Below are 27,707 nucleotides of genomic sequence, written 5' to 3' on the forward strand. Positions count from 1 at the left end.
ACCCATGGCACAAGGAAAGGACTGACTCCCACTAGCTGTTCTCTACACTTTTGCTCTCTCTCTCATGCACAGACACACCTAAAATAAATAAAAAATAATAATTTTTTAATATGAAAACTCAGCTTTGGGTTGAAAAGAAAAGAATACACCAAACCTTTTTTTTTTTTTAATATGACTGGAATTAGAAGTCCAAACAAGCACATAGCAGATAAAAGATAACACAGAGGTATAAGAATCAGATGACTTTAGATCCAAGACTAAGGAAGGCAACCAAAACAAACAGGGATACTGAGTCAGGACACAGAAGGCAGAACTCCACTGATGTGGAAAGCACCACACAAGAAGAGTGTCCAGCAGACCTGAAGGACCAACTCCCAGCCGGCAGTCTGGGAAGAAAAGTCAAAAGAAAGTTTGTCTGTCTATCTGTCTTACTTAATTACTTTGTAGCAGGTCTTGTATAGTCCAGACTGTCTTCAAACTTGCTATGTAGCCTAGTGTGGCCCTTGAACTCTTGATTCCCCTGCCTCCACCTCCCAGGCATTGAGATAACATGTGGGTGCCACCACTCCCAGTACTGAGGATGGGACTCAGGGCTTCCTGTGTGCTAGGTAAGCTCTCGGCGGAGTGAGGTACATTCTCATTTTGGATTGTATCCATTCTGAATGTGGATATTTTTAAAGGTCATCTTTGTAGTTTAGTGTCAAGTGCTACAATATACAACAGAGAACAACATTGTTAGTGGTCCTGAGAAATTTTTATAGTAATGAAGGCTATTAACAGTCTGGGAGGAAAATCTTAACAAGATCCCAAAAGCAGCTATGGTAAAGTTCCTTTTCTAAGCGTGATTCAAGAAAGAAGTAACAGAGTGGAAGAGGAAGGGAGCTGAAGAGATGGTTCGATAATGAAGAGTACTTGTTGCTCTCTCAGAAGACCCTCTTACGTGCGTACGTACACATTATTAAAAATAAAAATAAATCTGGAAAAAGGTAAATTATGAGTTGAATGATCAGAAAAAAGAGAGACAGTTCAAAAACTTACCACCTGGAATATGTAGTGTAGATGCTGTTACAGACCAAATGGGAAGACAATATTTTGCAAAACTTTGCACAAATTGATCTCTTTTTCGAAACAACACAATTACCAGAATAAACACAAGCTTTGGTTCGTATTTGATCATTTTTTAAAATGCATGTGTGAGTGTTTTTGCCTGCTTATGTGTCTGTGTGCCAGTGCAGTGCTCAGGAAAGCCAGAAGAGAGCATCCGGAACTCCAGTTCCAGAGAGTTCCCTGTGGGTGCTGGGAATTGAATCTGGGTCCTCTGCAAGAACAGCCAATGGTCTTAATCACAGAACCATTTTCTTTGAAGAGTGTGGAAGTAACATTTACTGAGAAGCAAAGAAATAGCTCGTTCTAGCCATGAAGGGGCTTGAAAGTGAGTTGTCCTTAAATTTTACTTCATATAGGATTACTACTGTGATTTTTTATAAATACTGCCACTATTAATTATTCTTATTATTTGGTTCAGGGGTAGAACCCGAGGCCTCGCATATGCAAGGTAAGTGTTCGACCACTGAGCTGCATCCCCAGCCCTGAACATCTATCTTAAAGAGTTAAGTAAACAGGAACACTGCCCAGCTCACCACCTAAAGTCCACCAGCCATGCATGTTTTCTTGGGGAAGAACTTCCTTTGAGTTGGCTTCTGGAAACAGGCCATTCAACTTTCTTACCAACAATACCAGAGCACAGAGAAAACAAAGACTTTTCTTCCTTCCTTCCTTCCTTCCTTCCTTCTTTCTTTCTTTCTTTCTTTCTTTCTTTCTTTCTTTCTTTCTTTCTTTCTTTCTTTCAGAAAACCACATAAAAACTAAAAAATTTAAATCCACAACATTATAAAATTATTGTTCCATGATCACTTAGAAATGATACTGGCTAAACACAGCATGATCCTGGGACCTAGCATGGTCTAGTAATGTAGGAAGGCAGGAAATACTCTGAATTAGGAAGTGTCAACAGGCATCGTTCACTCTATGTTTTGGCTTTTCATGTGTGTGTATGTATGCATGTTAAGATGTATGTGGGTGGGTACATGGTCATGTGTGTGCATGTGGAGATACAAGGCTGATCTATGGTACCTTCCTCAATTGCCCTCCGTGTTATATATTGAGACGGACTCTCGCATGAACCCAGAGAGCATCCTTTAGCTAGTCTGGCTAGGCAGCTTGCTCCAGAGTTGCCATGTCTCTGCTGGGATTACAGATGGGCCACCACATCTTTCTGGCTTTTATGTGGGTTCCTGGGATCCAAACTCTGGTTCTCAAGTTTCCTCAGCAAGTGCTTTGCCTGCTGGGCCATTCCCTTTTAAGTCCCTATTTTGCCTGAAAAGAAAGAAAATCTTAGCCAGGCGGTGGTAGCACATGTGTTTAATCTCAGCACTTGGGAAGCAGAAGCAGGTGAGTCTCTGTGAGTTCGAGGCCAGCCTGTTGTACAAAGTGAGATCCAGGACAGTCAGAGCTGTTACAGAGAAAACCTGTCTCAAAAAAAAAAAAAAAAAAGAAAAAAAAAAGAAAGAAATCTTGAAAATTTAATTAGCAGAGTATTACAAAATATTCTCTCACTATTCCCCTGCAGGTGTCTAAAACCCTTTTTTTTATTTCAAAATATTATTATTTTATTGATTTCATTTCCCTTGATAAGTCTGTCTAGAGCTTTAGTTCTAGTTTATTGATTTTACCAAAGGCCCAGATTATGATTTTATTTAATATTTCTCCTCTCTATCGCTTAAGTTAGTAATGCCCGTTTCCATCACGAGTGGTTCTGTTTACCTGTCATTTGCAGTCTTTTGGTCCTTTCTCACATATCTTTGTTTTTTTGTCTTTTTGTGTCTGGTGTCCATGCATGCTTGTATGTGTACTAGAATGGGGGAAGGCTTGGAGTTTACAGACATGTGGAGGCCACGGGTTAATACCGAGTTCCTTTTCTCAGTAGGTCTCCTTTATTGGATGAGATAGAATCTCTGACTTGAACTCAGAGCTTTCCAGTCTAGGGAGCCAATTTATGCCGAGAAACCTGTCTCCTGTCTTGGGGTTACAGGCGGACCTTCTTGCCCACCCAGCATTTAGGAATTTTTGTTAGTGCTGAGGATTTGGATTCCAGGTCTCATGCTTTCACGGTAAGCACTTCCCCACAGAGCCTCCTGACCCCATCTTCATACCTCTTTTTATTATTTCATAATAAAAACATTTCAGATTATGATTTTGCCTCTGGTTACAGGACTGTCTACATCTTAATCAGTTTTGAAAGGCCCATGTTATTTTTGTTTTAATTTGTTTTTCAAGACAGGGTCTCCCTGTGTAGGCCCTGGCTGTCCTGGAACTCACTCTGTAGACCAGGCTAGCCTGGAACTCCCAGAGATCGGCCTGTGCTAGGATTAAAGGCGTGTACCACCACTGCCTGATCTCTTGATCATTTTCTACAAAAACAGAAACTGCAGCTCTAATTTCCTCAAGAGTTAGATCATTCTCCTTCTCCCCTTCTTCCTCCTTCTCCTAACCCCCATTCTTTCTAAGGATCTCACTATGCATCTGACTGGCCTTGAACCCAAGATCCTCGCGCCTCAGAGTCTGGGAGATAGAATTGCAGGTGGGCCCCATTGTGCCTGGCCTGGATGATTTTTTTCAAGACTTTTAAGTGTTTTGATTTCTAAAGAAAACAAAACAAACAACAGCAACAACAAGAAACCTCGAGGGCAAAAGAGGTGGCTAAGAGGTGAAGGTAATTGTACACAGACAGGCCTGATGACCAAAGTTTGATCCCCAATCACACGAGGTAGCAGGAAACACCAAAGAGTTGTCCTGATTGCCACACGTGTTACCTGTGTGCGCGCGCACACACACACACTCACACGCACACACACACACACACACTCACACACACAATTAATTAAAAATTAACTTGATACAATTTGTTATTTGCTTCTGTCAAGTACCTGACTCTCTAACATCTGCCCTGGGAAGCACTTGGCTTCCATTTGTCCTCACACATTTCCGTGTTTATACGTGTTCTATATGTTTGAAAAGCATGTACACTCTTGTTGCTTATCTATCATCTTGTATTTGTCGATTCCATTTTTTAAGATATTTACATTATTGTATTTTGTTCTGTCTGACTGGAAATAGTTGCTCTCTTGCTTGGTTTTGGACTTCTCAACATTTTTAAGATTTCCATGTTCTTTGTCAAGGCTTTACTTGAAGTTCATGGGGCAATCAACTCAATGGCCCTTACCCAAACCCTCTAAGTTATAAGCTGTGGGATCCAAATACTTTTAGAATACAAAACACGGACTTTTATCTAAAGAGATTTCTGAAGATTTTTGAATACTTACTTTTAGTTACTATTTATTGTGAATTATGGCATGTGTATGTATAGGTATGTGTGCCGCAGTACGTAGAGGGAGGTCAGGGGACTCTCTCCTTCTAGCACAGGGGCTCTAGGGACGGAAGTCAGGTTGTCAGTCTTTGAGGCCAGTGGCTTTACCTGCTGAGCCATCTCGCCTACTCTGGCTAGAGTTCCAGAACATTCTAAGCACTCAAAAACTATGTTGGGCAGGGCAGTGGTGGCACATGCCTTTCATCTCGGCACTCAGGAGGCAGAGGCAGGCAGATCTCTGTGAGTTCAAGGCCAGCCTGGTCTACAAGAGCTAGTTTCCAGGACAGGCTCCAAAACTACAGAGAAACCCTGTCTCAGAAAAATCAAAAACAAAAACAAAACAAACAAACAAAAAAACCTATGTTGGATGCTACAGAACAGAAAATTAACTTTTACATATTCCTATCTTTTCTTTCTTTTTGTCTAAGTCTGAGAATAACAAGAGCGCTTAGCTTCAGAAGTTGGTTTCAGCAGCGCCAAAGTTAAAATAATAAAACAATAAACATCTGGTACGACAACAGCATTTGCCAGGGTATCCACTTGTTTGTTTGCTTTGAAGTGCAGCAGGGTGGGCGTCAAACCATCTGCACATGTCAGGCAAGCACTCCGCGTGGAGCTGCACAGCAGGCCTGCCAGAAGGGTGTCATGGAGAAAGGCGCATGCTTCTTTGATGTCTCAAGCTACACTTGGCATTGGAGTGGCGCCTTCTCATGCATCTAGTAATAATGGACTCGGCCAGTATATGAATTGTGTACATGTTCCTGGATCCAAGGACATCTTCAAGATAAGGGACAGTATAAGATACATGTCTTCAGTTTCTGTGTATGTGTGTGCATGTTTAAGGGTTCCCATGCATGTGTTTATGTAGTGTTGTTTCTCAGGTGCTGTTTTATTTGTTTGTTTGTTTTGAGACAGGCTTTCTTGCTGGCCTGGAGCTTACCAAGAAAGTCAGATCACCCAGGGATCCACTTGTTGCCACCTCCCCAGTGATAGAATTTTTTTTCCTTGTTCTTCTTAGGCTTTTATATAATTTATGTACACGAGTGTTTTCATGCATGTAGATCTATGAACTACATGTGTACCTGGAACCCACGGAAGCCAAATCAGAGAGTTTCTGATTCCGAGACTGGAGTTACAGATGGTTGTGAGCTACCACATGGATGCTGGGAACAGAACCCAGGTCCCCCTGCAAGAGCCACCAGTGATCTTAACTGCTGAACCATCTCTCCAGCTCATGGGCAGGTTTTTATGTGGGTTCTGGGAATCGAACTGAGGTTGTAGAATTATTTTGCTGACTGAGCCATCTCCTTAGCCCTCTTTAATTACAATAAAATGAAACAAATAATAAATAAATAAGTAAACAAAATGAACCATCACTGCCAAACGTCCAGTTAAATTATTTCGTTGTCAGCAGTCTGGGCTCCAGTAGGTGCCAGGTGTCTTAGCATGCTCCAGAGTAAGGAAAATGTTTCCCAGAGTGCTCAGTGCCTGCTATGTGAAGAGGAGCAGCTAGCCAGGACTGCTCCTGCAACAGAAGCATGTAGCAATTATGGCAGATATGCTTAAAAATAGAATTGCACTTCCTTGGACAATATCTATTACTGAGCTATTTTATTCATCTTTTTTGTGTGTTCCTGTGTATATGCGTGTGGGCTCACATACCATGACATGCGTGTGGAGGTCAGGGAGCATCCTATGGGAGTGGTTCTCTCCTTCCACCACATGGGTTCGATGGACTGAACTCACTGTTGGGCTTGGCAGCAGGTCCTTTTACCCATCATGCCATTTCGCTTGCCCAATATCTAATTTTTTTTTTTTTTTTTAGCTCTGTCAATGCTACGCTTTTTCACTAATAGACCCTGTGAATGTTACCATGCTGGGGGAATGTACTCTCCGAGATGGAATAACGCTCTGTCTCGAATGTTTTGTGTGCGTGTCCTCTTCCCGCCAGCTAGCGTGGCTGTTCTGTTCCTTTTACTTTTGTCTTCTGGTTATTTTAGACATCCTTTGTCTTGTCTTTGGGCACTTCTGGTTCACATTGCATTAGGCAGGCCTGGAAGTACGGCAGAGCAAGCAATAAAAGGCTCTTGTCTGTGCTGTTCCACTGGGTGGCCTCACGCTTTGTCCTTCCTGAGGTCAAAACCCTCTGTCTGTCATTTGCAGCATGAATCACGCTGTCCTTGGCTGTCAGTGTTCTATTTCTTAGGATTTGTCCATTTGCGCCTTACTCTCGGGCACACATCTTGGGCTTAGAGAGTTCAGAGCGACCGCAATCCTGGCTGAGGGAAATACTGTTTCAACTCAGCTATAACGCAGCTGAGAAGCTCTGAGTCCACGGTGCTTTTTCAACAGAGTTCAAGATGATTCTCACACCTCTTGTAATTCAATTACCATTCTTGGCTAACTTATTTAGTCAGTGTCAGGAGGGGTTAGGGTAATTTTGAGTTTGAACTAAAAATTAAATGCGTCCATGCGTGTCCCGTATAGGCTTTATCAACCATTTCCCTGCTTCTGTCCGACTTGGAAGGAAGGCTGTGTTGTTTGGATTCTGCTACCCAATTACCTTTTACCAACACGCACATCTAAGCAATGAGAAAAGAGAAAGCCAAAGGAAGAAAGGAACAGTGGGGCTGGGCTTGAAAGAAGGACCAGGAATAAGTGCCGTGCGGGCTGGCGTTGAGCAGGAGGACTGGATGCCTCTGGTCCTGCGGTCGCGAGTTTCTGTAGCAGCAGTAGCTTGGGATGCGTTCCCTGGCCGGTAGCCAAGTACTGGTGGCGAAAAGCTTCATAGATTAGTTTTGATCACTGCCTGGCATTTCCCATTTTCGACTTACGAAGAGGCCACCCTGTAATTTGTGTATCTTCCCTTTGAAGACTTACTTTTGACATTTGTATTAAATATTGTGCCACGGGATAACTTATTTAGCTGCCTTCTAATGTGTGCTGCAATTAGTTCTATTTAATTGGGTGCTTTGTTCATTTTTCTACTTCTGTCATGACTTCCTCTTTCTTAAGCTCTTTCTTCTAAGTTAATTTTAATTATATAAGTAATACTTGAAGGCGCAACTTCTTACCCAATCCAAGTCGATCTGGGCTGTCCTTCTCCCTTCACAGAAGTTCAGAGGTAGCCACCCATGTGTGTGTGGGGGGGGGTGGGTACATTTGCATGCTGTACATGTGTCAAGTACAGAGGCCAGGGGTTGACTCTCCTAGTTTGCTTTCTATTGCTGCAATAAAGATCATGACCAAACACAACTTGAAAAGGAAAGGGTGTGTTCAGCGTACAGGTCCCTGTCACAGTATATTATTTGTGGGATGCCAGACTCAGTTAGGAACCTGAAGGCAGGAACTGAAGCAGAGACTATGGAAGAGCCTTCTTACTGTCTTGGTCCTCGTGGCTTGCTCAGTCTGTTTCCTTACAGCAGTCAGGACTACCTATCCAGGGGCCTTCCCACATCAACCGTTAATCAAGAAAATGCCCCCACTGAGCTGCCTACAGGCCAGTCTGATAGGGACATCTTCTCATTTTCTCAACTGAGGTTCCCTCTTCCCAGATAACTCTAGCTATGTCAAATAGATAAAAACAAACAAACAAATAAAAATAACAAAACCAAGCCAGGATATTAACGTCAGATGTCTTCCTTCCTCAATCATGCACCGCTTTATTTTTTGAGACAAGGTCTTTCACTAAACCCAGAGCTCATGAATTCAGTTTGGCAGCCTGGCAACCAAAGCCTGCTTGCTAGGACTATGGTCATGCACAGCCCCATGTGGCTTTTTAAGTGGGTGCTGGGGATCAGACTTAGCTCTTCGCATTTGTGAAGCACTAATTGAGCCATCTCCAAAGTATACCGGTTGCTTCCTGTTTATCTATCTACTACCTATCAATGATTTATCATTTACTTCTTAAAGGTTTATTTTTATTTTATGTGTGAGTGTTTTGCCTGTGTGCATGTCTATACTCCATACGTATGCAGTACCTAAGAAGGCCAGAAGGGGGCATTAGATCCCCTTGAACTGGAATTATTGAAAGTTGTACGTCAATGTGTGGATGTTGGGAATGGAACCCAGGTCCTCTGAAAGAGCAGCCAGGGCTCTTAACCACTGAGCCGTCTCTCCAGCCCCTGTTTTGTTTTCAAATCACAGCAACAGAAAGGAAACTGAGACAATGCCCGATGAAAATTGGGCATATTCACTCTTAAATGTCTTCCAAATTTATCAAGAAGCCTTGCCAAGTCACAATTGTGGGAAGGATTGTTGTAATCTTTTGCATTCGGTGTGGAAGAGTTTTCAGTTCGCTATGGGAAAGTTGTTCCTGCCGTGCCAGATGGTACTCCAGAAATGCAGACTCATCGGGATCTCCAAACAGGAGGGAGACTGATGTTTCCTTTTATTGCTTCATCCCACCGTATGATGTATACTCAAAATATCTGCGCGGCTTTCAGGAGCAGACGAGAAAGTGTCATGGATACAGTTGCTAAAACTGTTCAGTGTGTGTGTACAATGCGGTGATTCACCGCCAATGTATGGAACCTCCTCCGAAGGGAGTACAAGGCTGCGAACGGAGGAACGTTGGGACCAAGCCAACGCTCACGGCTTGAATTGTGCACGGGTTTCACAAAGACTCATGGGACTCAGTTCCAATTCAAGATCTTCTTGAAACAAAAAGACGTTTTGCCAGGTACTTAATAGCCGAAGACAGAAAATGATGGCGCTTGCTGTTATTTTTGTCAATATTGCGGTAGACACGAAGAGGATAAACATGAAGCTCAAAAGGAAAGAAACATTTCCTTTTCCCTATCTAGAAAAGGATTGGAATTTATATTAAGATGTAACTTTCATGGTGCAAATCAGTTAGGATGATTTGGTGCACTTTCAAACACGAATCCAGGGCTGGACATGGCCCGGTGGTTAAGAGCGCAGGTGTCCTTCCTGAGGACCCAGATCCCCAGCCCTCACATGGCAGCTCACAATTGTCTGTAACAGGTCTAGGGACTCCAACACCGTCTTCTGTCCTCCACGGGCACTGCACACATGTGTTTCACAGACAGACATTCGGATAAAACACCCAGATACATATAAAATAATAAAATAAAATGTTTTTAAAAAAAAATCCAGGAAGCTGTATGCATAATATTTTCAGTGGTGATGGGCCAACAGTGTGTGTGTTTGTTTGTGTGTGTATGTATGTATCTATATATTGCTGTATTTTTTTTTTTTTGAGACAGCGTTTCTCTGTAGCTTTGGAACCTGGCTGGAACTAGCTTTGGTAGACCAGACTGGCTTCAAACACACAGAGATCCACCTGCCTCTGCCTCCCAAGTGCTGGGATTAAAGGTGTGCACCACCACCGCCCGGCTAGTATGTAAGTTTTCTACAGAAACGACAAGAATACTCTGAAGAACATATTGCTGATATGAACAAAAGTTGACAGGAGACAGAGGCAGGCAGATCTCTGTGATTCTGAGTCGAGCCTGATCTACAAGAGCGAGTTCCATGACAGCTAGGGCTACACAGAGAAACCGTTTCTTGAAAAAAACCAGAAACACAAGCAAACAAACAAACAAGCTGTGAGTTATTTTTGCTGTTTTTGATCCCATTTGCACTCCCTGCTCTCAGTGTTGAGTTGGTGCCAGAGACAGTGTGCTGACACGGTTTGGACTAAAGCAGTTTTAAAACTGATGAAATGGGCTGGAGAGATGGCTCAGTGGTTAAGAGCACCGGCTGCTCTTCCAGAGGACCCAGGTTCAATTCCCAGCACCCACAAGGCAGTTCACAACTGTCTGTAACTCCAGTTACAGGGGATCTGATGCCCTCAGACATACATGCAGGCAATACACTAGCATATATTAAATTAAAATAAAATAATCCTGCTGAAACAGACGAGCTTTTGCTACAAGGTCAAACAATTGTGACAAAGATGAGCTACAAAGGCTGGGCGTAGGTGGTTCACACCTTTTATCCCAGCACTCGGGAAGCAGAGGCAGGCAGATCTCTGTCAGTTCGTGAGTTTGAGGCCAGTCTGATCTGCAAGAGCTAGTTTCAGGACAGGTTCCAAAGCTACAAAGAAACTCTGTCTTGAAAAACAAAAGCAAAAATAAGAACAAAAGAGCTACAAAGATGGCTATGACGGAAACACATATTAGATATTAGAAAGCAAAAGTCTACTGAGCAATGCCTCACTAATGGGAAGATGTGTCCATGTGTCCAGAACAACACGGGTATGTCATTCTTTTTCAGCTGTGAATATAAATGTAGATCGTACATCTCCAAAGGAAGTTTAGAAGTTCAGTAGCATAACTGAACTGAGCTGTAAAGAGTTAAAAAAAAATCATCCTGGATTTCAGCCGGGCGATGGTGGCGCACGCCTTTAATCCCAGCACTCGGGAGGCAGAGGCAGGCGGATCTCTGTGAGTTCGAGACCAGCCTGGTCTACAGAGCTAGTTCCAGAACAGGCTTCAAAGCCACAGAGAAACCCTGTCTCGAAAACACCAAAAAAAAAAAAAAAAAAAAAAAAACATCCTGGATTTCAAAGATTTAAAAGAGCAATGAAGAGGAACATATTACTGGCCAATTTTTATATTGATCACATGTTGCCATGGTATTTTAGAAGTGCTAGATTCAATAGAAATCCTAAATTAATTTTATGTGCTTCTATCATTAGAAAACACACAACTATTAAACATGTGAAAATTGCATTGTTGGGCTGGGGTTGTGACTCAGGGGTACAACGTTTGCCTGGCATGCTGTAGGCCCTGGGTTTGGTCCCTAGCACTACAAAATAAATGCATGCATACACGCATGAATGATAGGTGGCTTATGTTTTCATTTTATTCCGCAGTGTAAAGCTAAAATCACTTCCCCTGTTATTAACACCTCTTTTCTTGGGAGAATCAGCTCCTGAGATTATGTGGAACAAGAACACATTGTGAGACACCTGACTTCTGCCCCCAGATGGAAGGACCTGCCTGGATCTAAGCATCTGGTGGCGGACCTGAGCTGTTAGATGCTGACCAACTTCTGGGACTTTGACTCTGCAGCAAGTAGAGCCAAACAGCAGTATCCGGAGCCTAACTGAACTGTACTGCCTCTGATGGGGGTGGCTCGTAGACAATGAAGCAGAATTTCCAGTCCAGAAATGTGGCTAAGAAGGTGTGCCAAGCCCCAAAGTCAGTGAGATAGGTAAGTCTCCAGAGGGAACAGAATAACAGAGACTGGAAGGCGTGGGATGTAGAAAAGGGAAAGATTGTTGTGGAGGATGAATTCCAAGGACAGGGGAGCTACAAATGTGAATGAATGGTGCGTAGCTGGCGGGTACCCAAGATGGCCAGCCGGAGATACCAAACAGCTTAGCGCTGAGAGCCGGCCCTGGTCAACCGTGCCGAGAAAACGTCCTCTTGAGTTTGGGAGTGAGTACCTGGGTTAATTAATAAAAAAAGGATTCTCAGGAGCTGTAGTTGTCATGGCAACCATGAAAGGACTAGTGGGGATTTGTACAGACAAAAGGAAAGGAGCAACAAGTGTTACCTCCCCCCTCTTCCTCTCCTGCTTGGATGCCTCGAAATGGGTGTTCCTTCATCTTCCCTCCTCTGTAGCCCAGGCCAAAGGGCTGTGTGAATGGGATGGAGTCTGTCCTTATTCAAGAGGGACTTGGAGGTTTTGGATGCTCAGTCTGACTTTATATTCAGGTTTAAGTAAGGATGCAAACTTGTGCCCGGCCTCCTGTAATCCTGCCTTCTTCCCTAGTTTCAAGGTTGCTGCACCTTTTTCCTCTACCTGAATCCTTGTTCCTGATGGAGGAGGGTCATCTGTCTATGTGTTACTTTCATTGGTTAATAAAGAAACTGCCTTGGCCCTTTGATAGGACAGAAAATTCAGTAGGCGGAGTAAACAGAACAGAATGCTGGGAAGAAGGGAAGTGAGGCAGACGCCATGATTCTTCGACCCCAGACGGATGTAGGCTAGAATCTTTCCTGGTAAGCCACCACCTCATGGTGCTACACACATTATTAGAAATGGGTTAATCAAGATGTGAGAGTTAGCTAATAAGAGGCTAAAGATAACAGGCCAGGCCGTGTTTAAAAGAATACAGTTTCCATGTAATTATTTCGGGTGTAAAGCTAGCCGGGTGGCGGGATACAGCCCGCCCTTCCTTCTACACGCTCCAATACCTCGAACACGATAGAATGTTCTTCTCGCAGAGGTTGGAAGTGATTCATGGATCACTTACTGCCCACTGCTTGCTGCTCACACCCTGCTTGTCAATCACATGGAGAGTAGGTGCTTCTAGGCTCCCTCAGTGAGTAACCACACACCTGTAACAAAATGCCATGATCCCTTGGCACCTTACTACCTGCTTAAGATGTTCCTTTGTAACATTCTGTTCTGCCAGCCTTTTCCCACGGTCTCCTTGCTACAGTGTGTGCCCAGGTGTCTGCTCTATTAGGAACGCCAGAGTCAGAGATAACAGGTCTTTGGTGGTGTTCACCGGGAACGAAAAGTCTCAAAGGGACCTAGGCAAACTCAACCTACAAATACAGTCTTTTGAAGCTTTTACCTGAATCAATAGTATTGAATTGAGTCATTTCTCCTAAGCCTTTTTGTCCCATTAACTTGTCCAAGAGACTAGCTTATTTGGACACCTTCTTCTGACTGAATTCCGGGGGGGGGGGGGGTAAGGATATTTATATAGAATACTTGATATATTCGTGGCACATAAATAACCACTGAATGAATAGAAAAATATGACAATTCTTAAGAGATATGGATACATAGCATCAATGGCTGGTATCAAGGTTTACATTTAACACTCAGGCTCTATCTCACTTAGAGTAACTTAGGTGGTTACTACAGGTTACTATAAGATATGACCTTGCCAATACATAGAAACAAGTGAAAATATACGAAACCAGGGTCCCCTTCCCTTCTCATTTCGGTGGGCTTTATTTCCTGTCTGTCTTGCAACGTTCCTACTGACCAATTTTACCAGCTAATAACCAAGGCATGCCAGGCCGACCAGCAGACCGTGTGCCCTCCTCCCCCATAGCGAGCCTTTTCTCTGGCTTTCTCCTGGATCTCCATAGGAGCCTCCAAGTGGGTCTCCCTGATTCCCTTTCCCTCTGACCTCCCCACACATCTTCTGCAAGCAGTCACTGTGTTCTATGACACCGGGACTTGCACTGATGAGACCCTGAGCAGCAGAATGGCCAGGCGAGTCACTGTCAAGCTGTTTGGAGATGGACATGTGTATGACCAGAGAAGAACCACCTTCAGGTGGGGATATCTACATGGCTGTTAGCTGCTGTCTCTGGGTCTTAGGGGCTGAATTTCAATTCTTTGACTTCAACCCCATTCAGTGTGCCAGATTGGGAGTGCCTGCCCCCTCTGCTTACTCAGTACACATCAGGCACCTCAGGCTGCAAGGACTGACCCGTACCCCCACTGTGAGGTATGTTACCTGTTCCATTCCTCAGGCAGGGGGGTATCTTGAGATCCAGGACACCTGGCTTCGAGGCCGGGCTCTGCCACTAGTTGCATGACTTTAGGCAAATCACATCACCTCTCTGGGCCTCAGTTTCCACACCTGGGAAATGGAGGAATTGCAGGTCAGTCATTTGCCTCTGAATACCCATCCCCCACCCCAAACAGAGCCCAAGCACGTTTCCCCGTGAAACATGTACCGTGTGCAACTTCCGGTGCAAACTTGTGTCCCTTTCCTTCAAGAACACCTACTATACAAAAGCAAAGAATGGAACTGAAAAATAACCCATCTTTGGTCTGGGGCTCTAGTTCAGTAATAAGAGCATTTTCCTAGCATGTGCAAGGCCCAAGGTTTGGTCCTCAACACCAGAAAACCAAACCAAACCAAACTCTCGAGCATAGTATTTTGACTATAATAGAGCTACACTTACTGAGGATTTAAATGTATAGTTTAAGAGTAGAGAAGGGAGAGCCGGAGACAGAGAGAGACAGAGAGACGAGAGAGAGAGAGAGAGAGAGAGAGAGAGAGAGAGAGAGAGAGAGAGAGAGAATATGGTTGGGGAGGAAGGAGATGCTACCAGGCATGGAAGCTGGTTTCGAGGGTCCCAGGGCAGGCAGCTGAATGCAGTGGATAAGAGGTTGGCCTTTGGAATTGGACTGTCAGGCAAGTGGTAATTCAATACTAATGTTAAAGATTAATTTTATCCAAGGTCCCTGTCTTCACTTCTGTTCCCGCTGCTGTGATGAACACTTGAAGGTTGTGATAGAGTCACAGCGGCAGAAACCTGAGGGCACTGGTCAGGCTGCATCCACAGGCAAGTGGAAAGACGGCTCAGTGAGGATGCACATCTTTAACCCCGGCACTGCAGAGGCAGAGGCAGGTGGATCTCTACGTGTTTAAGGCCAGCTTGGTCTATGTAAAGAGTTCCAGGACTAAGACCTTGTCTCAAACAAAACAGAGCAAAAATACAACAACAGCAACAGTAATAATCCACTAGCCACCAAAGTCCCTAAATGATGCCAGCCAATGATGCCAGCTCATGTGCAGTGAATCTGTGCCCATGCTGCAGGAAAATGATGAGATCATACACTGTGTCTGGTACAGCCATTTTCATGGCTGTTTGGGCTCATTCGAGATGCCACTGCAAACCTCAGCTCATCGGACTCATAGGTTTCATGAGTCACTTTATGTGCTTGCTTCTTTTGGTGAACAACACTGACAGCTTCAGAACCAGTTGATTTCTTCTTCTTTCTTCTTCTTCTTCTTCTTCTTCTTCTTCTTCTTCTTCTTCTTCTTCTTCTTCTTCTTCTTCTTCTTCTTCTTCTTCTTCTTCTTCTTCTTCTTCTTCTCCTTCTTCTTCGTTTTGGTTTTTCAAGACAAGATTTCTCTGTAGCTTTGGAACCTGTCCTGGAACTAGCTCTTGTAGACCAAGTTGGCCTTCTCACAGAACTCCACCTGCCTCTGCCTTCCGAGAACTGGGATTAAAGGTGTGTGCCACCACCGCCTGGCTCTTAGAGACAGGTGGTTTCTAAGGTCCTGCCTACCATCAGGCTGCTGGGACATTGCCAGATGTCACCAGTACCTGGTTCTCTTTTCTACACGACTAGGAGAAATGCCACTTAGCTATGTCCATTAATTGAGCTATCAGAATTTTAGACTTTTAGCTGTTGTCTTCTTGAAGAAAGGGTATCACTTTAAAAAATTAAGGTGCTGGGGAGATGATTTAGCAGTTGAGGGTGCTGGCAGCTCTTCTAGAGTGCCTAGGTTTCATTCCCAGCACCTACAAGTAGGCTCACACAAGCATCTGTAACTCCAGCTCTAGAGGATCCCATCAATCCCCTTTTCGTGGTGTACAGACGTACATGGTGCACAGGCAAAACACTCAGTCACATTACACCTTTTAAAATTTAAAACCAACAAAACAGATGTCAGAGTTCACTGGGGTACAGCGATCAGAGTTTATTGAGGTACATGGCTGCAGCTGCAGCACTGAAGAAGCTGAGGCAGGAGGATCTCGTTCTAGACCAACAGGTGCTAACTTATCTCAGAAAAACACCAGTAGAACTAAACACATTAAAATGCAGAGGCTGGTATAACAAACAAGTACTTCCATGAAAGTCAACGATTGAATGCAACTAGTCTTGTCTGTTGGTTCCCTTTAAGTGTGAAAGCTCTGGTCTTTTCTTGTCTAGCGGGATTAACGTTCACACAAACACCGAAAACAAAGGGCTAGGGATACAGCTAGTTGGTAGAGTGTTTACCTACCATACAGGAAGTCCTGGGTTCAATCTCTAGTCCTGAATAAACTGGGTGTGGCAGCCCACATTAGTAACCTCAGTTCTTGGGAAGAGGCAGGAGGGGCAGAAACTCAAGGTTAGCCTTGAGTACTTAGTGAATTCAATGCCAGCACTGGCTGTCCGAGAGAGACCCTGCCCCAAGAATAAAAACGCTAAAAAACATAAAAGCAAATCTAAATTTGAAAGGGAAGCACTAAAAATATTTGTAAGTATACTCTATATTTGATTGTGGCAGGAGCCAGAGGCCTGCAGCTCCTTCTGGCCGTGCAAGGCTGTTCTGCAAGGCTGCACTCCAGGCGAGCATTCAGACTGCAGATCCTCACGGCTCCTTCCCTTTCAAACCTCTGCAGTCTGGCATCTGCTGCCTCCGCCCCGGTAATGTGGCTTCCAGTAACACCATCAAGATCCTGTAGGCTGCCAAATTTGGCAGCCAGTTTCTATCCTCATTTTGCTTGCCTTCCTGATGCTAAATCCTAAAACCATTTGAATGTTTGCTGGGTGAGTTTGAATTTATTATTCTTACATAAGCAAGAAGACAAAGGAGTCTTTAAAACAAGGGAACAAAGCTAAAAATAGTCAATGCTTCAGTTTTTCCAAGAGGACCATCTCAAAAGAGACCAAATATGACACACAGCATTTCAGATTACAGAGACTGAGCCATGAGTCACGGTGGCACATACCTGTCACCCCAACATTTGGGAGGTTCAGGCAGGAGGGTCATCAGTTTGAGGTCAGCCTGAGCTTCCTAGCAACACCTCATCTCAAGGACAGAGTGCTTACCCAATGTGAGCAAGCCCCCTCCCCACTCCCACCTCTTTCCTTTCATTCCCTTTACTGCAAGCAGGAGAGAGGGAGGGAGAGAGGAAGGGAGGGAAGGAGAGAGGGAGCAAGAGAGACCAGAAATTCTTTAAAATCTTAAAACAAGATTTATTTTATGTGTCTGAGTGCGTATGTTATGTGCGGCCCTGGAGGCCGAAAGGGGGCCTGGATTCCCTAGAGCTGAAGTCCTAGGGTGGGTATGAGCCACCTGGAGTGGGTGCTGGGAGCCGAACTCAGATCCTCTGGGAAATCAGTGAGTGTGCTTAACCACTGAGTCATCTCCCCAGACCAGAGCTTAATTCGCTTAACCATTTACCTGTTCTCTCTCTCTCTCTCTCTCTCTCTCTCTCTCTCTCTCTCTCTCTCTCTCTCTTTCTCTCTCTCTCTCTCTCACACACACACACACACACACCTACAAGGTGCCAATAATTATACAAGATGTTGCGGATGTAAAGGGCAAAGCAAGCTAGCAGATTTCAGAGCATATCCCACCTAGGAGTAAGACAGCAGTTTCTGAATTAAGAACGTGATTGGCATGTAGTATTCATACAGAAAGCACACATGCTGTCTGTCTTCAGTCTGGTGGATTTTCACAAACAGAACACACTGTAGTAGCACCTGCCAGCCTCCCAGAACCTCCGCTGGGTGCCCTTGCAGACTGTTGATCTCTTACAGTAAGTGCTGGATGGTGGACAGTTGAAATCATTCAGCATATATCCCAGGTGAATCCCCGCCTTTGTTTGATGTTTTTGGTGAGATCTGTGGACTGTGGTGCAATGTTGTGGACATACATTCTTGCTATTGTGGATTCTCTCTCCTCTCTAGCTGGGAACTTCCCACGGTAATTACATTCGCATTTTCAGGAACGCTGCTCCCCCTTTCTTGGCTCTTTTTAAAAGAACTATGTGTTTGTTTACTTATTATTTAGTGTATGTTGCATGCATGTGGACATATGGATGGGTATGCCTTTAAGCATATGTGGGAAAGCCAGAATAGGATACCTCTCTCTACCTTATTCCTTGAAGACAATGCTTCTCCATCATATACTTTGGTTGTACGACATAAAGAAATCAGTTAGGAACTAACTGGGAAACGTCCTCCCTGCTGGCTAGCTTTCATAGCGGTGGAATGTGTTCTGAATCTGAGAAAAGGCATTAATGGCCTTGCCCAGTGCTGGACCCTGTATGCTATAACACCAACCTTCCAGGAAAGAGGTGTGTGCTGGTGCAATCGTGACAGGAAGGTAAACAATCACTTTCTGATTGGCTTTGAGGTCTGCTCCACAGGAGGGAATCATGATGGGCTCTGTCAACATGATTAAAAACCATGGCTGGGGAGGTCATAGGCCTTAGGGGAGATGAAGTCTCTGCTTTAATGGGGCTTGAAGTCCGTTGGCAGTGGGTGATTTGGTAGCACAGAAACCAAACAGTGCACAGATGCACAACCAGAATCACCTTTTAGTTTTGCTATCCAGGGCCTCTGTGTGCTAAACAGATGTTCGACTCAAACCCCAGCTCTTTAATAGAATTTAAAAACAGAAGAAGAAGAAGAAGAAGAAGAAGAAGAAGAGGAGGAGGAGGAGGAGGAGGAGGAGGAGGAGGAGGGGGGGGGGGAGGAGGAGGAGAAGAAGAAGAGGAGGAGGAGGAGGAAGAGGAGGAAGAGGAGGAGGAGAAGAAGAGGAGGAGGAGGAATGAGGAGGAGGAGGAGGAGGAGGAGGAGAAGGAGAAGGAGAAGGAGAAGAAGAAGAAGAAGAAGAAGAAGAAGAAGAAGAAGAAGAAGAAGAAGAAGAAGAAGAAGAAGAAGAAGAAGAAAAGAAGCAGCAGCAACTGTGTGGGAGGGAGAAGGGGAGAAGAAAGAGCTGGGCAGATGACTCAGGGAAGTGTTTGCTGTGCAAGCATGAGCACTTGCGTCCAGATTTCCAGAACCCACGCAAAAGGCAGGTGTTGGTGTGCACCTATAACCCTGGTGCTGGAGACAGGCAGACCCTCGTGTTTGCTAGTTAGCCAGTCTCACTGAACTGGTGAGCTCCAGAATTGGTGAGAGACCCTGTCTAAAAAAAAAAAAAAAAAAAAAATGGAGGGGGCTGGAGAGGTGGCTCAGAGGTTAAGAGCACTGGCTGTTCTTCTAGAGGTCCTGAGTTCAATTCCCAGCAACCACATGGTGGCTCACAACCATCTGTAATGAGATCTGGTGCCCTCTTCTGGTGTGTAGGCAAACATGCAAGCAGAACACTATATACATAATAAATAAATAAAATCTAAAAAAAAAAGAATGGATTTGAGTTTTTAAAAAAAACAATATGGAGAGCAACAGAGGAAGATACCCAAGTGTCAACCTCCGACCTCCACATGCGAACACACACACACACACACAATTTCCAAAAAATTCATAAAGAAGTGGGTACTGTAAAGGAAATCAACCTGGTTATGGTGATAAGACACAGGGTGTGTGTGTCGGGGGAGGGGTTAAGTTTAGATTGAAGACCTCTTCAAAGAGATGACACTTAAGTCTACTTCTAAATTGCCTAAAGGAACAAAACCACAGTCCAGACATGGGAAATAAAGAGATTGTGAGGGCTTTAAGACCAGAACAAGTGTGGGATATTCAAGAGTCAGCTAGGACTGAGTGTAGTCCAGGGTTAGAACACTCGCCGCCGAGTGTGCACAAGGCACTAATTTCAACCCCTGGCACTGATACTAAAGACTAGGCAGGGAGTTACTGTGGTTGGAACCCCACAGAGAAGCAGGGGTCAGGTCTTTCTAGGACTGTGGACCACACTGACGAGTCTGGGTTTCATTCTCAACGTGAAGTCAAAGGAAGATTTTGAAGTAGAGAGCTCGCATGATTTGCCGCGTGATTTTAAATGACCATGGTGAGGTGGCCCTTGAGGAGAAAAATGAGCAGAAATGACAGAAGGAGATGCAAATAGGGCATTTGAGAACAACACTGACTTAGAGGAAGACGGTGGCGGTGTAAATAGAGATCAGTGACTAGCTAGGAGACAGGCTGGGTTTTGAGATAGGGTCTCTGTATAGCCTGGGCTACAAACTCTCAACCCTCCGCTATAGCCCCTCTAGTATTGAGAGTGTAAGTGTTTTTTACTGCTGTAGGAATTTTTGGAACATTTAGGAGGGAGAAGTCTCTGAGAGAAGTAGGTGACTGTGGGGCGGTGTGTGGGGGGGGGTGGTGATGGTGGTGGTACAGTCCTAGAGGGTAACTGGTCCCTCCCTCCTCTCTGTCTTGGTCTCTCTCTGCTTCTGGTCCACTCTGGGGTAAATATTACTGTGCAGTATATTCTTGTTACCATGGTGTTCTGCTCAAGCACAGAGGGACAAAAGCCTTGGCCAGAGCCCCCTAAAACCATGAGCCAAATTAAGCTTTTCCTCCTATGTTGCTCTTTGGAGCGACTGTTTAATCATAGCGACACAAACATACATAAGAGCATGGGGGGCCAGTGGGGAGTCCAGAACTTGTCGACGTGTGAGCTAAATACCAGGGGAGATGGTAATGGAATGTCTAGATTTGGGAAAGTCAATGGGAATGAAAGCATAGAGAAAGGAATGGTTTATCGAGGGATATCAAGAATTCTAGGTTAGACCTACAAAATCTGGGGTGTCTGTTAAACAGGCAGGTGGAGATGGTCGACAGGAATCTAGAAGTGCCCCCAAGTCTGTGGTTGATATGAACAGACAGAAACCCTTTGCACACCCCAAAAAAGGATTTAGGTGCTAAGGAATTGAGGTCTGAGGATGGACCCCAGGATGACCCGATATTTATGGGAAGTTCTGAGAGGAGGAAAGAGAAGAAGTGGGAAGAAATAGGAGACAAATCCAGGGTGGACCGGCCAGAGAAGACTGTGATTAATTGGGTCGAATGCCGCCAAGTAGCAGCAACGACTCAGTCACAGACAAACGCGTGGAAGGCACATGAGGAGGATTTCACAGGATTGTGTAAATGGGATTGGTGTGAGCCCCAGGACACACAGCCAATTGTGTGTCTCCATATGCCTGAATATCAGTGTTAACAAGCAAGCAAAGTCTTGTCCTTCTACTTTGACAAATGAATATTTATCATATATATTTAGAAGGTGAGTTTAGAATGTGTACTTCCTCAGTTCCACAAGGAATGGACTGACGTAGCAAAGGCTGGTCCCTGACCGTTTCTTCCTTATTTTCTCTCATTTCATTTAAAAATTCATCTGCATAGCCAGACGGTGGTGATGCACATCTTTAATCCCAGCACTTGGGAGGCAGAGGAGGCAGATCTCTGTGAGTTCGTGGCAGCCTGGTCTACAAGAGCTAGTTCCAGGACAGGCTCCAAAGCTGCAGAGAAACTCTGCCTTGAAAAAAAAAAAAAAAGATAAACAAAAATCCATCTACATATACTTCTCCAACAACCAACTCAGCAAACAGACATCTTTTAGGCATGAAAATACATATACCACAGCCACTGTGGGGAACATTATTCCACAGACCCTGAGAGACCTGGCACCATTTAGACAGAGTATTCAGAATTCTAGTCAGCCTGAAGATGCCCTTGTATGCTGGTGCCGTGTACCTTTGGCTTCATGGAGAGGAGTATGGCTGGAGGTGGGCAGCAGGGGTCTCCCTACCGTGTTAGAGAGGGCTAAAGAATGGGAGGATAGGGGGTGGGGAGTGGAAGGGTTAACTGTAGACAGCTCTCCGGAGGAAAGTGTCTCTCCTGGGCTAGTAGCAGGAGAAGATCCAGAGGATGCTTTGGGTTGAGTTTTTGTTGTTTGTTTGTTGTGGTTTCTTTTTGTTTGTTTTTTGAGACTGACTGGCCTTATACTTGGTATATTGAGGAGGATGTACTTGAACTTCTAGCTCTCTTGCTTCACCCTTTCAAGAGGTGGGACTTACAGGCCTGCGCACCACACCTGGACAGGGCATTTTGCTTTAGTTTGTTTGACACAAGGTTTCCTGGAACTTTTTCTGTAGACCAGGATGACCTCTGCCTGCCTCTGCCTCCTAAGTCCTGGGATTAAAGGCATGCCTATTTTTAGTTATTTATTTATTGGGTTTTGGTTTGGTTTGGTTTGGGTTTTTTTTTGGTGTTTTTGAGTCAGGGTTTCTCTGTAGCTTTGAAGCCTGGCCTGGAACTAGCTCTGGTAGATCAGGTTGGCCTCAAACTCACAGAGATCCACCTACCTCTGCCTCCTGAGTGCTGGGATTAAAGGCATATGCCACCACCACCCAACTTGTGCCCATTTTAAAGACAGAACTTCGGGATGCTGATGGAAATCACCTTGTGGAGAGAACAGCTTATGAAGAGAAGAGAAAGGACTGTTATTAGGAGCAAGTAGAGAAGGAGGGCACAACCCAGCCCAAGTGAAGACATTGGCCTGTAGAGGCCTTACAAATAATAATACTTAAGACGAGGCAAAGCAGATGCTGTGGGCCCCAATGCAGGTGGCTAAGGCATTGGGGGGAAACAGCTACATCATTCCCAAACTGTTTCTGTGTTGGATAGTTCTGTGTCAACTTGACACAACCTAGAGTTATCTAGGAGGAGGGAACCTCAACTGAGGAAATGCCCCCACCAGACTGGCCAGTGGGTAAGCCTGTGGAGCATTTTCTTGATTGATATGGGAGGGTCCAGCCCATTTTTGTGAGCAGTGTAGCCCTAGACTGATGGTCCTGGGTGCTATAAGAAAGCTGGCTGAGCAAGCCATCAGGAGCTAACCAGTAAGCAGCCTTCTTCAATTTCAGTTCCTGCCTCCAGGTTCCTGCTTTGAGTTCCTGCCCTGACTTCTCTGGATGGTGGACTATGAACTATAAGCGGAAATAAATCCTTTCCTCCCCAGGTTGCTTTTGGTCATGATATAGACAATTCTCTGGAGGAATGTGTCCTATCATGGGCTATCACAACAATAGAACCCCTAATTAAGACAGCTTCTAACATCCACAATTATATGGGGGAAGTTGAGGTCCACTTGGGCTACATAGTAAGACCCTGTTTCAAGAAAACAAAGACATACATATTGGTGGTTTAATTAAAAATATTAGATTTATTTGACTCTGAGTGAAACTGAGGACTGGAGAGGCGGCTCAGCCATTAAAGGCTTGGCTCACAGTCAAAAATATAGAGAAACTAAATGCTCTAAAACTTCCGGGTTAGTAATCACAGACTCTGGAAGTTTGTAAATTATGTTTAAACGTTTAGCAGTTAGCTGTTGAACAATAAGTTGGCATTGTCAGTTATCTGAAACACTTCAGAGTCTTCCATTTGAAATTGTAGTTAAAATGACAAATCCAGGGAGATATTTATTAACCAAATTTGTAAATGGTGTTAATATTTAGGAGAATTCACTGGGTCGAATTTACAAGCTAACTCAGCTAAACACAAGAACAAATAGAAAGCCATCGTTAGCTTTAGAGAAGATGCACTGAATTCATAAACGCAACAATGGAATCTGGTAATTGTGTAAATTATGTTAAAGTCTAGGAGGGGCTGGGGTTTTAGATCCATGGCTTTAATAAATTGAGCCTGGTTAGAATACACATAACTGTGAGCGTGTTTTTGATGGCCGGAGGCTCAGTGTCAAGTGTGAACAGCCGTGTTCACTGTCTGTAAGACTCCTTCTATGCCAGTCTCAAGATTCACTCTCTGCAGTTTGATGTTTGCTCCTCACGATCCCCTCACATTTCACGAAAATAACATGAAATATATTTATATCCATATACATGTTTACGTGAGTCCATCATTAACCCAAAATGGGAAAGAGAAATGTGAGCGGCCCAGCGGGTGCTGAAAGTCCCGGTGCTTCCTCACAGAGAGGCCTCTGGGAAAGTCAAGGTGAGATACACACCAATAGGAGAGTGAACTCTTCTGCCCCAGGCCTCTGTAATCAACTCTGTAATCAACTACAGGGTTGCATGTGTCCCAGCTGGGTCAGACGCTGTCCTGCTTGCTAAGGCCAGGAGAATCCAGCATCCCAAGACTAATTTTTGAACAAAGGAATAGTTTGCTTGGGGAAAGGTTCTGAACTTAAAGACTGGTCAGGATTGGAAAGCAGATTCTGCCCCCCAGTCACCCTTGTGTGTGTGTGTGTGTGTGTTAGTGCCATGACACATGTATGAAGGTAAGAGGACACCTGCAGGAGCAATTTCTCACCTTTCTCTCCTTCCACCATGTGGGTTCTGGGGATCTACTTCATGACTTCAGGCTTGGCAATAAGTGCCCTTATTACCGCCACATTATTATTATTGTTGTTGTTGTTATTAATTATTATTATTGTTGTTTATCATATTTTTTTACTGAGCCAGGGTGTCTCACTGAAACTGGAGCTTACTGATTCAACAAGACTAGCTGCCTAACAAGCCCAAGTGTCTTCCTGCTCGTACCACCTCAGTGATAGGATTACAGGCTCATGTTGCTGCACCCAGTCTTTTATGTGGGTGCTAGAGATCCAAACTCAGGTTTTCTTTTCCAAATGAGCCCTCTCCCCTTCCCTCCAGACCTTCATTTAAAATAGAGCTTCTGAAACAATGGAGACTGAGATTGGAACAATGTTTGCCCCAGATCTCAGCTTCATACTTCTCTCTAACACAGGAGTAGCCACGGGGCTGCAAAAGGCCACCAATGCCCTGGATAACATTGACCTATAAGACGGAATATAGGCTCCTGGAATATAGGTACCTGGGTCTGGCAACACATTCATCTGTGCCCTTTAGAGTCATGAGTTGGCTCTTTCTGCTGAAGGAAAGAAAAGGATCCTCATGTGGATTAATGCTCCAACTTCTAAAATCAGAAGAGCCAGAGAAAGGGAAATTATGGACATGTGGAACACAGTCTCCCCAAAGACTGGTAAAATCTATGCCTCATGTGGTGTGTGTATGTGTGTGTGTGTGTATAAAATCTACAATGAGAATTTCATCAGATTTTTATGTTGGAGTCGGGACAAAAAATGGCACATGCCTTTGATCTTGGAGGGTAGAGATAAGTGCCCAAAGCATGTCCCAGACCAAATAAGTTCAAATTGGAGGCAGGGGTCAGAGATGTATATCCGAGAGCTCCTATATTCTGTATGAATAAAAGACAGAAGTAAGGGCACGGAGAGATGGCTCATTAGTTAAGAGTACTTGCTGCTCTTGTGGAGGATCTGTGTTTAGTTCCCAATGCCCACATGATGATTCACAGCTTTCTGTAACTGCACTTCCAGGGTTCCTGTTGGAGCCCTCTGGGGGTACTGCATTTACATCGTGCATAGACAAACATGCAGGCAATGTACTCACATAATTAAAAATAAATCTCTAAAAACTTGGGGAAAAACCAAGCCAACAACCCAGAAATCAAAAAAAAATTTTGAGTGAAAATATCGATTATAATAACTGTAATTGGGTTAAATCTTCCCATGAAAAGAATTCAGGTGACATTGCTGAGATTCAAGTTTCATCTTTTAGGTCTCTTACCGCAACATTGTCTCTGACCTGAATCAGCCATGGCTCCAAGATTTTCACGATAAACAGTGTCTTTGTACCTTCCTAAATCCATGTGAAAGGGGCAAGAATCTTTGAATTTGTTCCAGAGAGTCAGAGTTCCATGGGATCTTTTTAAAAATTATGATCATATGTTTTTCCCTGAAACAACCGCTATGACCAGGAACATTGATTATCCAGGCCTAAGTCTTGTGCATCCGTACTCCTTTCCTTGAACATGAAGAAGAGTCATGTCTACCAGAACTACGTAAGATGAGATTGTTGGGGAGAGGAGGGACCTCAACCAAACTACTAGCAGAAGCAGAGAATGAAGGCAACTGGTCAGAAAAAAAGAGCCAGTTTATTTGAAATGTATTCATCCTTTGATGTCATAGATTAGTTCAGGCCCCCAAGGAGATACCAAAATGCATGGATATTCAAGCCCTTTATATAAAATGGTGTGGTATTTGCGTATCTGTGACACGCACCTTCTTGAATAATTTTTCAATAACAATTATTGAAAAAGAGGCTATGAATTCGAAGAACAAAGAAGGATGTGTGGGAGGGTTTAGAAGGAGAAACAAGAAGGAGGAAATAGTACACTCTCAAAAGAAGATAATTTAAAAGCTTGAAAAAGTATCTAAAAGCTGAGGGCTGGAGAGATGACTCAGTGGTTAAGCGGACGTATTGCTTTTCCAGAAGGTTCGATTTCTAGCACCCATATCAGATGGTTTCCAACTGTCTGTAACTCCAGCTCCAGGGTCCAGCATCTCTAGCCACTGAGAGCATGTGCATTCATGTGCACATACCCACATGCAGACACACACCTACATACACTTAAAACAATAAACGCTAATATTAAAAACGTATATATAGGGCTATGGAAGTAGCTCAGTGGTTAAGAGTGATTACGCTCTTTCAGAGGACCCAGGTTTGGTTCCCAGCCCACTTCAGGCAGCTTATCAACTGCCAGTAATTCTTGTTCCAGGGGATCTGATGCCCTCTTCTGGCTTCCATGGTACTGTATACACATGGCGCACATATACGTACTTAAGACATACACACTCACACCTAAAAATAAAACACATTTTAAAATCTTTTTAAAACTTATACTTAGGCCTGGGGGAGGTAGGTCAGTGGGTGCTGGCTATGCAAGTGTGACTGGAATTTGGATCTACAGCACCCATGTGATGCTGTAATGAAGGTAGGTGTGGTAGCCCCATAGTGACAGCAGGCAGAGACAGAGCTTCCCCAGAGCCAGCTGGCTAGCTAGACTAGCCAAATCAGCGAGCTTGGGGATTAAGGGACCTTGTCTCAATGTATAAGTTGGTGAGTGAACAAAGAAGACATCTGATGTTAACCTCTGGCCTCTGCACACATGCTCACACATACGCACCTACATGCACGTAACACGTACACAAAAAGTGTGTGTGTGTGTACATCTGTTTATACCTATCTTTGTCTTTCTCTCTGTGTCTGCATCCCGGCTAATGATACATTAAATTAGAATGTATTAACAGCTATTTGCTTTTAAATGAGGCAGCGAATGTTTGGTGGTCCTGGCAGTTGGTTCAAGACCAACCTAGAAAGAGTGGTGGGTCCCATGAAAGACTACTTTTCATTAGCGTTAAGAACATACCTCACTCTGAGGCAGAGGGGTTAGATGTTTTAGCTAGGCAGGTAGCTAACTGCACATCATTTTCTAGAGTATTTAATCTGGATTCATCCACAGGAAGAACTTTTCACATTTCCAGGCATTTTGCATAGTTCTTAAGTACTAATATGTCACACAACATATCTCTACTGAAGGGCGAAGAAGCTGAGTGTTTAGGAAAGTGTCTGCACTGCTGCCAGAGTCTCCTGCACTGAGCTCAATTTCCTGGTGTCTTATTCTCGGTACTGAATGTCCTCTTATGCCAGCTTGTCATTCCGAGCTGCTGACCACAGCATGTTGACACACCACTTGAAATCAGAGATAAAATTTCTTCCCATCCCCAACAGTGACTAGGACCAGGCCTGGGATGTTTCTGGCGTTGCTGATGCTATACGGAAATTGTAACACCTCCTCAGTTGTTCTCCTGAGTGCCACCCCCACTGGACAGCTAACATGCGTTAGTGTGAAAAGGCCTGAGTCACACGACTCCTTGCAGCCATGCCTGGCTTTTCTAACATAGGTGCTGTGATTCAACCTCATGCCCTCAGGCTTTCACATCCAGTGCTCTTGTCCCCAAGGCTTGTCCCCAAGT

The 27,707-nt window shown here is 44.3% G+C and overlaps 1 protein-coding gene across 1 annotated transcript in view; it reads right to left on the bottom strand.

Annotated features, from left to right (window-relative positions):
• Positions 1-27,707, bottom strand: part of Tnrc6a (trinucleotide repeat containing adaptor 6A) — a 169,231-nt gene that overhangs the window by 125,440 nt on the left and 16,084 nt on the right. The window contains exon 2 of the mRNA XM_057780009.1: positions 13,884-14,009. Within this exon, the coding sequence (XP_057635992.1) occupies positions 13,884-13,892 (9 nt within the window). The 5' untranslated portion in view covers positions 13,893-14,009. The remainder of the gene's footprint in view (positions 1-13,883; positions 14,010-27,707) is intronic.

The sequence above is a fragment of the Chionomys nivalis genome, chromosome 8 (genome assembly GCF_950005125.1).
Source record: "Chionomys nivalis chromosome 8, mChiNiv1.1, whole genome shotgun sequence".
NCBI lineage: Eukaryota > Metazoa > Chordata > Mammalia > Rodentia > Cricetidae > Chionomys > Chionomys nivalis.